General features: G+C 36.7%; 1 protein-coding gene across 1 annotated transcript; it reads left to right on the top strand.

The window, feature by feature from the left end:
* Nucleotides 1-3,031: 3,031 nt before the first annotated feature.
* Nucleotides 3,032-6,358, top strand: LOC122088840 (probable disease resistance protein At1g58602). Its single transcript, XM_042658190.1, has 2 exons — nt 3,032-5,869; nt 5,961-6,358. The coding sequence occupies exons 1-2, from the start codon at nt 3,056-3,058 to the stop codon at nt 5,967-5,969; spliced, it is 2,823 nt and encodes a 940-aa protein (XP_042514124.1). The 5' UTR covers nt 3,032-3,055; the 3' UTR covers nt 5,970-6,358.
* Nucleotides 6,359-12,322: the final 5,964 nt, after the last annotated feature.

The raw sequence follows: 12,322 nt of genomic DNA, 5'->3' as shown, positions 1-12,322 counted from the left end.
TTTGTTTGCTAGGGTAAGAAACTTATTAGACAATGTCATTTAATGTAATAATTTTTGTCCGCTGGTGTGGTAGTTAATTTTTCCCACCCTATTTTTTTTTTTAAATACTACCAAAATAGATAGGACTTCACGGAAAAATTGTTTTATGTCTATCTCTCTTCTCATCCTATTTTCTCTCTTTTTTTATAGAATTCTATCCCACTTCTTTTTCCTCTCTTTTTCATAAATGTTGGACCTATTTCATAAGTTTTTCATCCCTTTTATCTGTCAAACAAAGAGCCCTAAGTCTTTGAAAAAAACAAGGAGTGAGTGTGTTTTATTGGCACAAAGGCCCACAGGTCCACTAATGGATGGTGGGAGAAAACAATCAGCGTTCGGTAAGACAAGTGATGTTTCATTTATTTTTGAGAACCTTAGTAGTGACTAACAAAAGGCAGACCTCTCACTTTATTAAAAATCTTCAGCACAGTATTCCGGTCTCCGTCCTTCCTGAGCACAGATGCCTCCATTATTATGACCCCACCGTACAGGTAAATGTATTTCACGTTGAAAGAAGGAAATGATTGAGATGTGTCATTGATTTTATTTTTCTGCTTTATGAGAAAATTCCTTTCTCTGTGTCCTCCATTCCGTAGAAACCAATTACACCTGGGTAGGAAAAAGATGGCGGCTTTATGCTTTAAATAGAGGGTGTAGAATGTAGATGCAGGAAGCTTTGGAAATGGATAGTCCTATCCAGCCACAAGAAGTGTAACAAATCACAATTGATTGTGACTCAAAAACCCATAACGATCTGAGTTTGTAGTTTTCCATTTTTCTTTCTGGACGAGGAAACTTCTGAATGGTTAGTTGAAAAGGTTTTGTGAAGCTCTGCGTCTAGGGATTCCATCACTGCAAGGTATAGCTCTTTTAAGCTCTTCTTAGTTATTCTCTTTCGGTATTATTTTCCTGATGATTGATTAGGCTTGCCTCCAATTTATTTCGGAAATTTCTTTTGTGTTTATTGATTTATAGGTGAGAGGGGTTTTTTTTTTTAATTGTTTCTTGTTATTTGAATGCTTATGGGTAACAATTTTGGAATTTTGGATATTGCAATAGATCAATTACGAATCGAAACTATCCCAACTTGTTTACAATTGGTTCCAGTTCTCAAGTTTGGAGCTGATTCGATAAATGATACGAGCATTCTTTACTAGACCATGACTTACTGCAACAATTTTACACCATTCAAGGAATGTGGGGGCCACCACTAAGTGTGGAATTGTTGTAGGAGGTCATGGTCCGAGAGAGAATCTGATCTCCTTCTAAAGCTTCAAGTTCTCATTTACCCTAAAGTTGAAGTGGGTCTCAATCTCTTAGGTCACTTGTGACTAGTATATATGACTTAAACCCAAAATGTTCGGTTAGTAGTTTGCCATTTATCTTGTGGCAAGGAGACGTTTGAGTCATTAGCTTACAGGATTTTGTGAAGCTATGTTGGTTTATGGATGTCTCAATCAGTGCAAGGAATATAGGTCTTTTTCTTCCATCTCAGTTTATTTGCTTCTTTATTATTTTCGTGATTTTGTTAGAGTAGGTGGGAATGTGGTATTTATGATTGATTAGACCTGTTTTTCATCTATTTCGAAAATTTCTTATGTGTTTATTTAGTGGTGTCAAAGCTAGCCCGCACTAGGAGGCCCAATCTAAACCAACTGTAAACTATAGCCCGAGACAAGTTTCACTATCTATTAAGAGTGTCAGATTAATGCATGGAAGGAATTGCAATCAAGCATTCATGGTGCAAGATATAATGACGATCACCTAACTACGATTGACCGAAACCTATGACCACAAGGTCCACCTTCCTAGTCTTCCCCTATTGTTAAATTAATGTATTATTTTATGGATAAATTTTTATTTCACTTCTTTATGCATGTTACTCATTTGTAGCAGTTTTTTCATTTTCCTTTTAGCAAGTGTTGACCTCTACTTTATGTTAATTTTACGATGATAATTTTATCATCTTTGTTTGACAGATTTTTAATCTTTTCTCTTCTTTTGACAATTTTTTGATCCTTCAGAAGTTTTAGAATAATCATATAGTTGATAGCATTTCAATAATTGTAATTTTAGGAAGGGATAATTAAATTAAAGAAGGGATTTTCTTATTGATACACTTCAAGGTGTCAGATAATTCTTAAGCTTAGTTTTTTGTCCTTTTAATATAATAACAATTTTTTTTTTCTAATGATGATAAATACTATCATTTCACATATGTATTAAAAAAAATATCCATGATAATGACAAAGAAGTCACTAATTTTGAAAACATTTTTATAACCTTGACTTAAAAATACTTTGGGAATAAGACGAGGGACAATAAAAAAATAGGCCTCAAGTTCTAAATACATTTATGTAAGCGTAATTTAGACACACTCAACTGGAAAAAGGTTTCACTTCTTTCAATTCAAACATTCGCATTATTAATTAAAAAATTATAATAAGTTCGTTTTGCCTAAGTGACAAATATGGAATAGAAAAAGATAAGGAGGGGAATAATTTCTTTTGTTCTATTTTTTTATTTTCTATATTTTAATTCTATTCTACTAGCTTATACTTTTCATACTGGCGCTAGTAGGGCAAATGGCCATCTACTCCTAAATACACAGTTGTTCGTTCACATGTAATGATCATCTACTCCTACACACACCTTCTCCCTTAGGGGTGGGCTCTTCCAGCCAATTGTGCCACCTCTAAGCTAAACTAGAGAATAAATTCTTTTGTTTTACATATATAATATATACCATTGAGCTTTTCCTTTTGATTCCTAGCGTGTGATTCACTGTTCATTGTTTTTAATCTTATATGTTTCTTCTTGTCTTTTCAGTGGCATATGACAAAAGCAAGGTGGAGGTGGAGTCCCAGACCTACAAGGCTACAAGTACAACAAAAGATTAAGTTCTGAAAAAAGTGAGAGATATCAGAAGATCATTGCATGGACGTCTAAGCTGTAAAGTGCAACAAAGCTTTTATATACAAGAGAGGGAGAGAGAGAGAGGGGGGCGGGGGGGGGGATGGCAGAGACTGCGGTCCTTCCTCTAGCACAGAAACTAGGTGCTCTATCAACCGATGAAGCAAAGTATCTCTCACAGTTGAAGCCAGAAGTGGAGTCACTCTACACACAACTCCACATGATGAAAGCTTCTTTGAAGGATGCAGATGCAATACTGTACAAAAGCGAGCGGGCTAAAGAGTGGGTAAAACAACTCAGAGAGTTGGCGTTCCAGGCAGAAGATGCCATCGACATGTTTGTATACAAAGTGGCAGCACAGAATCAGCCGGATAACATTGTTCAGAAAATCATCAAGTTCCTAAAACTTCTTATTGATTCTCATCAGCTAAGAGTAAACATTGAAGATATCAAAGGAAAGCTCAAAAGGCTTTTCGATGAAAGAACAAGTTTTGATATTAAGGCTTTAGGGTTGTTTGATATTAAGCCACCCCCTTTAGTATCTACTCAAGCACATCAACCTGAGCCTATCGGTATCGTCGGCTTTGATACCGAAGCAGAAGAGCTTGCGAACTTGCTGATGGAAAAAGAGCCCCTTAAACCTTTCGGTGTTGTCTCAATTACCGGCATGGGTGGATTAGGAAAATCTACCCTTGCTAGAAAAATCTTCAATAGAGATGATGTGAAAAGGCACTTTGATTGTCAAGCCTATGTTACCATATCAAAAAATTATAGTACATGTGGTGTTCTATGTAAAATCATAAAACAAGTCATACCGGGGCTCACAGGAGAAGAGAAAAGGGCATTGGCATTAGAGAAGGGTGAAATTTTGGAGGAAAAGCTTTATGAGTGTCTTAAGAAGAAGAAGAATTATCTCCTTGTATTGGATGATGTTTGGAAGAAAGAAGATTGGGATAATCTGGCACGCACCTTCCACGTTCCATGTGACGGCCAACAGTACAGAGTGTTATTGATAACTCGTGAAGAAGACGTAGCCCGGCATGCTGACCTGAATGCTTATCCGTACAAGATAAAAGTAATGGATGAAAAGAATAGTTTAAGACTTTTCTGGAAGGTGTTCTTCCGATCCCAAAATGACAAATACATTGAAGCATGTCTCAACCATCTCAATAAGGAAATGGAATATCTGGCAATGGATTTTGTTAAGAAGTGTGATGGATTACCGCTTGCTATTGTTGTATTGGCAAGCCTTTTATCCGAAAAAGAGCCAAGAAACTATAATGAATGGAAGAAAGTGTTGGACCGTGTGAACTGGCATCAAGGCACAAGCAACTATGGAGAGGTATTAAGTCTAAGTTACACCGAATTACCTTTTCACTTGAAGCCTTGCTTTCTTTATTTTGGGCTTTTCCCACAAGATATTGAGATCGAGAGGGACAGATTGATTCGGCTATGGGTTGCAGAGGGATTTTTGGAACCAAGAGAGAATTCAAAAATGGAAGATGTGGGCAGAGAGTGCCTTAGGGAGCTCATGCAAAGGAACCTGATCCAAGTTGGCAAGTGGAAATCAAATGGGGTACCTCAATCCTTTATTATTCATGATCTCCTCTTGAACTTGGCAATATCAGAAGCTGAGGAAGGTAACTTTCTTAATATCTCCACTCCTCACAAGTCCTTGAATTGTTACCGTCGTGTAGCGCTCCATTATAAGTGTGGTGAAAATAATATGCCTAATGCTTCGTACCATTCCTCTTCAACTTCTTCAAATCTTCTCCGTTCATTACTCTGCTTCACTGAAATGCCCCCTTCTTATTGTGGACGGTTCAAACTACTTAAAGTGTTAGATCTAGAGGATGCCCCAGGTATTGAAAGCCTACCCCAAGAAATAGGAAAGCTCATTTTTCTCAAGTACTTAAGCTTATGTAGAACCACCTTGAAAACTCTTCCACCTTGGATTGGCAACTTGTATAACCTACAAACTCTCAATCTAGTTGCTACCATGATTGATGAATATCTCCCTATTGAAATATTAAAATTGGACAAGTTAAGGCATCTTCTATGCTTTAGAATTATACCGAAGTGGAGATTTGATGATTCCATCACTAAGAGTGATATTGGGATTAATTGTGGATGTTATCCTCGTCCTCGTCCTCCTCCTACTAGAAACCTCGGAGATCTAGGTCATCTCCAAACACTTTGGCTTCAAGCAGGTGATTGGATAGAGGATGGTCTCGAAAAGTTGACTGACCTTAGAGACCTGAATATTCAAGGACAACACATGGAGAATTTCAAGGAGGCATTGTCCAAGGCCCTAGCCAAATTTGTGTGCCTCGAGGTCCTAGCCTTGGGAGAAATTGGAGATGGCCAAATATTTCTCCCTTCATTTTCGGATCATGTGTATCTCTATCATATCAATATTGCTGGATGCATACGGGAGCTACCTGACCTCAAAAACTTCCCACCAAATCTCACAAGGTTGCAATTGTATGGTACACAGCTACATGAAGACATGATGAAGACACTCGAGAAGTTGCCCCAATTAAAGGACCTCTCATTAGTTCAGCCATACGATGGAATAGTGATGAAATGCTCTACAAGGGGGTTTCCTAAACTGGAGAGTTTGTCTCTCCAATGGTTTGATTGGCTAAAGAATTGGACAGTCGAGGAAGGAGCAATGCCTAATCTAAGGATATTGGAAATTAGTAACCTTTATAGGTTAAAATGTATACCCAATGGGCTTAGGCACATCACAACACTACAAGAACTTACCTTGGCTATGCCAAAGGAGTTCCTTGAGAAGGTTAAAGAAGGTGGAGAAGATTGGGAGAAGATCAAACATGTACCTTCCATCAATTCAAGGGAAGTTACTAGAAATTCCACTACAAATATCCCAGGAACGTCTAATCCTAGTACATTGGTGAGTTTTGATCCTCTCTCTCTCTCCCTCTCTCAATTTTAACAAGTTTGAGGGACATTAGAATGTGATGTAATTTTTCTTTGATCTGCAGACATGGTGATGTGTTGCTTTGAAGAGATGAAACTCTTTACAGAAGATGCAAAAGAAGGAGCTGATCTACTTCAAACATGAAGAGGAATCCATATGGCCATGGGAATGACTCCAGATCATATATCATAAATAACCAAGTTAATTTCTCAAGTTGGGTCATGTCAGAATAATATATTTCCAAGTCTTTTAAATTATTAGCTAATAGTATTGCCAAAGGTGTATGTTTGATAAAGTTTGGGAATTTCGATTTCATGGATGTCTTTGTCCTGTTGGGATGTTTTAATGTTGTGGGTTTGAATCCATTTACAAAGTCGCGAGTCCTACAGTATGGTTAGTAGTATTTTCCATTTTGTTGTTGCTTCCAGAGAATAAAAAAAAAAAAAATGCACTTGCCTTTTATTTGTGTCTATTTTTAAAAGTTCTCAAATTGTTGAATTCATTGATGGTCTGGTCCATTGCAAGATAGTGCACCATAGAGTGGGGATTCAACAAATTTTTTAACTCCTATAACATACATTCTTCTTGTTTTAAAAGTTGATAAGTATGCTAGATGTGTGGACCTCTATCACATAGATCAAGGCATCAGTAGAAAAACAAATCAATCATAATTAAGAAAATCTTTATCTAGGTCTCAACTGAGTATCCCAACTTACATAATTACTTATAAAAATAAGAGAACCATCTCATATAATCGTGGTTGTAGATTTTACCACATGCTTAGTGAAAGGATTTGCAACATTGTATACCTTACGATAGCAATGGGAGAATGATGGCAACTCAATGCACTCTATGATGCTTATAAGAACACTTTCATGTTGTAAATTTATGAACTTTAATTATGCAATAATAAATTTTTTTGTGAGTCAAGGGTGAAATCAGGTATTGGGAAAAATAAAATATACTAAGTGTAGCTCATCCCTAAGCTATCTTTAATTTAAAGGGCACGAGAATTCTGCTAGCTTGAGTGGCCTAATAATATTATTACCATCATCGCCTCCTTTATCCTTTTCTTTTCCAGAAGCCTCTGATCACACATAGGCCCAAAGATCCACTATGTGATGAATGGAGAACAAAACAATACGTGAGAGCCCGAGAGGCGTTTGATTTATGTGAACCCCAAAGTAAAAGAAGCTATGATATATGGATGTATAAAGTGTAAGTGTGCTTCACATTAAAGATAGAAAATAATTGAGATTTTCTTTACCTAATGTATCATTGATTAACCAGCTTTCTCCATTGGGTAATGATGGTTGCAAGTATTGTATTTCATTGGAGAATCTGCTTTCGTGAATCTCAAAATAACCCTATCTCCTTTCTATTGTTTTATTGACAAAAATACTAACAGATGCGACGAGCTGTTCTTAATGACCAAATTTTAATTTGATATTCAATTGAAATCTATTCTTAATGACCAAATTTTAATTTGATATTTAGCTGAAATTGTACCAATAAGATGGATACATAACCCTCTATAACATAACATTGATTCAACCATGTCGACCTTCTCTTGATCTTCAGTCCATTTTTCATTTAAGATAAAGAAATTATCTCTTCTTGTCAAAAAGTTCATGGAGGTAAATCTGCAGTTGTTACATGTCTAATGTACCAATCTGAACTGCAAACCCTTGTAAGTAATTGTAGTTGTAATTTTATAGATGGAGATTTTGCCTTTAAATAATTGCACGTTTTATAATTATTTTATACCGCTGATGTACAATAAGTTAGCGGATAACACCAAGTAGTCACATGATGGGGTATCATTGAGGAAGGATATGGGGTCATTCCAAAATGAGGGAGAGAAATAAATACAATGGGTGCTAACATACGATATATTGGTGGCATACCCAACATTTTCCCTAACTTTATTTAGCCTTTATCCTCCAAGACATATTTAACCACAACAGTGGCTCACAATTGTTTTGCAAGCCCTCTAGTATAGCAATCCACCGCCACACTCTCCACTTAAATCACAGATACACATATGGGGAATTGAACTTAGTACCATGCGTTTATCCACACAATTCTCTATTCGCCCTAACTATCCAGGCAACCCACGGATGAGTGTCTTAGCTAAGACCTAATACATCAATTCCAACAATTGGGATATTGAAAAAATTGCCTTCTTCCCCACCTGTGTCAACAATTAATTTTATGCTACCTCCTCCTTATCATTTTCTCTTTCAAAAGTCTCTGATCCAACAAGAAGTGAAGGTATTCTAACTATTGGAATAATGGAATAAATTGCCTTCTTCCTCACCTGGGTCAACAAATAATTTTATAATTATCTCCTCCTCATACTTTTTTCTTCCTAAAGCCTCTTATCCAACAGGAAATTAAAAAAAAAAAGTAAAAAATAATCAATGTATTCCAACTCTTGGAATAAAGGAAAATTTTGCCTTATTAATAATTTTACGAATCTCTTCGTCGTCCTTTTTTTTTTTTTCTAGAAGCCTATGATCAACGGAAAAGTAAATGTGTGCTTTCTTGGCACAGACCTACAGGTCAACTAATGTGGGTTCCGTCCTGAAAGTGACAATAAAAGACAGAAACCCATTTTATTAAAATTTTCACTCAGTTTTCAGAGGGAAGGGGGAGAGATAGGATCCCAGGAGGAAAGAGGACAGCTGACTCGATTGGCATCAGTCTCTAACTAGGTATCATCCATCATCGTGGAAGAGTAGGGATCAAGAGCACACACTGGAAGGAAATAATTGAGTAAATTTGTTTCACCTTTAAAAAGGAAATAATTGAGAATTTTTTAGTCTGACATGCATCATTGGTTAATCAGTACTGACGCACATCAAGTGGGAAAAAATTAAAAAAAAAAAAAAAGAATTAGTGGGAAAAATCTACTTTATTTATGCTTTTTAATATTTTTAATTCATGTGATTATAATCATTTTAGACTTTAAGAGTGCCAGCATTATAAATTTTTTTTTGGTGGGGGTGGGGAGTTAAAGTACAAAAGTAGAAGCAATGGGACCCATATTATTCTAGATTTTCATTTTTTTTAATTTAAATATTTATAAAATTATATTTAATATTAGGTCAAAAGAACCATCCCTGATCGCGTGGTCCATATGCTCAGACACATAGAGCGACGATATTATGCCCTCACTCTGGTGAAATTCAAAAAATCCATCCTATCTTTATGCCCATGTGCGATCCCACGATTAAGGACCATTCTTTTTCCCTTAATATTAACTTCAAGGAATGATGGTGTTATTAGAAGGATAGAAGAAAATCAGTTATAATTCAGTGGTAACTAATGGGAACTATGTTCGTCATGACCAGAAAAATTGTTGGAATCAAATCCTCTCAAGTGCGTCAGTGCGTGTCCGATGGCCTAGGATGCATATTTGAGTGCTACCAAGCATTCAGAGGATCAGGGTCCAAACTACTTTCTTGTAATTTCCTTAAAAATTCTCTTTTCTGCCAGATATCTTTACAAATACCTTAAGGAGTCATGCTCCACAGAGCTTTTCCTTTACAAAGTAATAACACCTGAGAAGAAGAAGAAGAAGATGATGGTGGCTTTATGCGAGAAGTCGCAATTGATTATGATTCAAACCCGAAATGATTTCAATTTGTGGTTTGCCATTTTTTCTTCTCACGAGGAAATGCTTGAACCTTAAGCTGATAGCATTTTATGAAGCTCTATTTTATCTTTTGTCCATACGATTCACAGATATGGTATCCGCCTTGACTTATCCTAACCCTAATTCCGTCTTGAGTATGTCCAAACATATGAGGCCCAATAACCTAAACGAATGGTAACGGTGTGAGATATCAAATTGATGGGAATCAATGACCCGACCAAGATCGATTGAGACCAACCGGTTGAACCACTGTAGTTTATTGGTGTTAATTTGCTGACCAAATTCTGCTTTGAAGCAACATGAGAATGAGCCTTGCTCTCTTAATTAAGCAGAATTTCAAATAATTCACACTCATGACTGATATGTGTGTGTGTGTGTGTGTGAGAGAGAGAGAGAGAGAGAGAGAGAGAGAGAGGGAGAGAAGCGTGTTGGGTATAATGTCTTGTATTCCTTCGTTTGCATTTGTGTGCTGATTTCGAAGGACCATTAAGAAGTCGTAGGCGGCAATACTTGAGAAAATTTATTTTGGACTATATGGGTATTTTTGTAAATTACATGTATAGGGTTCTGTTATAAATTTGGAGCAAAAATTCTTTCAATATAATCAATGAGAGCACAAGCGAGAGCATCTTTAGCCCATATAGGAGGGGGCAGCCCAGTTATTTTGTGCCCGTCTGTGTTTGGGAGTTTGCTATGCCAGACTGACAAGGTTTTTTGTTTTTTTCATAGATTTATTCATTAGCAAACAATAATAATGGGAAAAATGACTATGTCCGGGAGTGTGCGGCTGCGTCAAGACACAGAGGGGGCAAAATGATCATCCCACATTCCATGAAAGGCAAAAATATTCACCCTATTGATACTGTTGCGTACACTATCACTGGCTCTGGCACTGGTGCAGGTACCCCCACTCCCACACATAGAACTGTTCTCCATAATAATTTACAAGGAAATGAGGTGGATGTAACAGCCAAAACACAGGAAAAGCCCAAAATTGAGGCTCTAGTAGCCAGAAGATGCATCTCCCAATTAGAGTACAGAGGAAATAATCTGATAAAATACACTAACCTAAAAACAAAAGGAATCAAAGAAAAAATGTCTTATACAATCACCATCGCAGCCCAATCTGAAGGAACAAACTACTTTCCTACGGAGAGCATCAACAACAGCTAAGCAATAACGAAAAAACAAAAACGTGAAGGCGGCTTAAACTTTTGGCCAAAAGCAACTCGTCTTAGATGGCCTCAGCCTGTATTGCATCAGCGGAAAATCTCAAACTGCAGTATAGTACTTTGATTATCACATCTCTACACCCTTAATTTCCTCGAAGTGGTCTAGCACCATATTGGAATAATTGAACATTAGTTGCCCTCTTCCCCACCTAGACCTACTGATAATAATATTTAACCATCATCACCAAAAGAGGCGAGTGTGCTTTATTGGCACAAAGACCCACAGGTCCACTAAGTGGATGGTGGAGGTAAAATAATCACCATTACGTAAGGCTGAGTGATGTATGATTTATGAAAACCTAAAGACGGTAACTTCGGTTTGAAGAGTCGACGCTCAAGGGAGGAGATTGTGGGGAATGAACCCTCTCGTATATAAATAATTATGAATAAACATATAAGGATAAATGGCCATTAGCGCTACTAATACCTACTAAGCTAGCCAAAGGCGCTCAATAGGACAAAATAGCAGACAAGAAAAAAGCGACTTTAACAAAAGACAGAGACCTCTCACATTATTAAAAATCTTCAGCGCAGTATTCCGGTCTCCTTAGCAGATGCCTCCATACATTATTGATGACAAGGTATAAGTGTAAGTGTGTTTCACGTTAAAGAAGGAAATGATTGAGAAATTCCTTGCTGATAATCAGTAATCACACACACAAGTGGAAAAAAATTATCCTTTTTTTATGCTTTCTTTGAAAAAATTCCTTTCTTGTGTCCTCATCCGATCCATAGAGTACTTTTTCTTTAAAAACCATTAACAACTGGGTAGAAAAATATGGCTTCTTTATGCTTTAAATAGAGGGTGTAGTTGAATGAAGATTTGAAATGTTTGGTCCAGCCATGGGAAGTCACGTTCAGTTGATTGTGACTCAAACCCATAACGGTTTGAGTTTGTAGTTTTCCATTTTTCTTCTTCTGAGGAAACGTTCTGAGTCGTTAGTTGTTTAGGTTTTGTGAAGCTCTGTGTTTAGGGATTAAACAATCACTGCAAGGTATGGATCTTTCTCTTCCTAGTTACTTTGTTTCGGTATTATTTTCCTAATTCTGTTAAGACTAGCTAGGATTGATAATTGATTAGCCCTGCCTCCAATTTGTTTCGGAAATTTGTGATATGTTTATTGATGTAGTTGAGAGGATGCTTTTTTTTTTCTTGATTGTTTTTGGGTATTTGTATGTTCATGGATAATAATTTTTGGAAAAAAGATCCTCTCTAATGCCAACCATTTATCTCTCACTCATTCAATAGCTTGGACGAGTTTGACACACCGTGGACTGATGGATTCCACAACTCTTTAAATTCATGGTTGGCCCTTCTTAGCCCTGACCTAACACGTAATTTCATTGTTAATCCATTGGTACTCATAATGGGATAACTCAATTTACATGGACATCTTAGTGGAATGCTAGGTTGGCAGCTTTGAGTTTAAGTTGATGCTGATAAGAATGTCAATTGATTCGGTTTTGATTATTTGGTTTAATTCAAGATATATAATACATAAACTAAAATTGAACCAAGCATAACAATAAGTT

This window comes from Macadamia integrifolia, chromosome 9, assembly GCF_013358625.1.
Source record: "Macadamia integrifolia cultivar HAES 741 chromosome 9, SCU_Mint_v3, whole genome shotgun sequence".
Lineage (NCBI taxonomy): Eukaryota > Viridiplantae > Streptophyta > Magnoliopsida > Proteales > Proteaceae > Macadamia > Macadamia integrifolia.
This window is presented reverse-complemented; position numbering and strand designations above follow the sequence as displayed.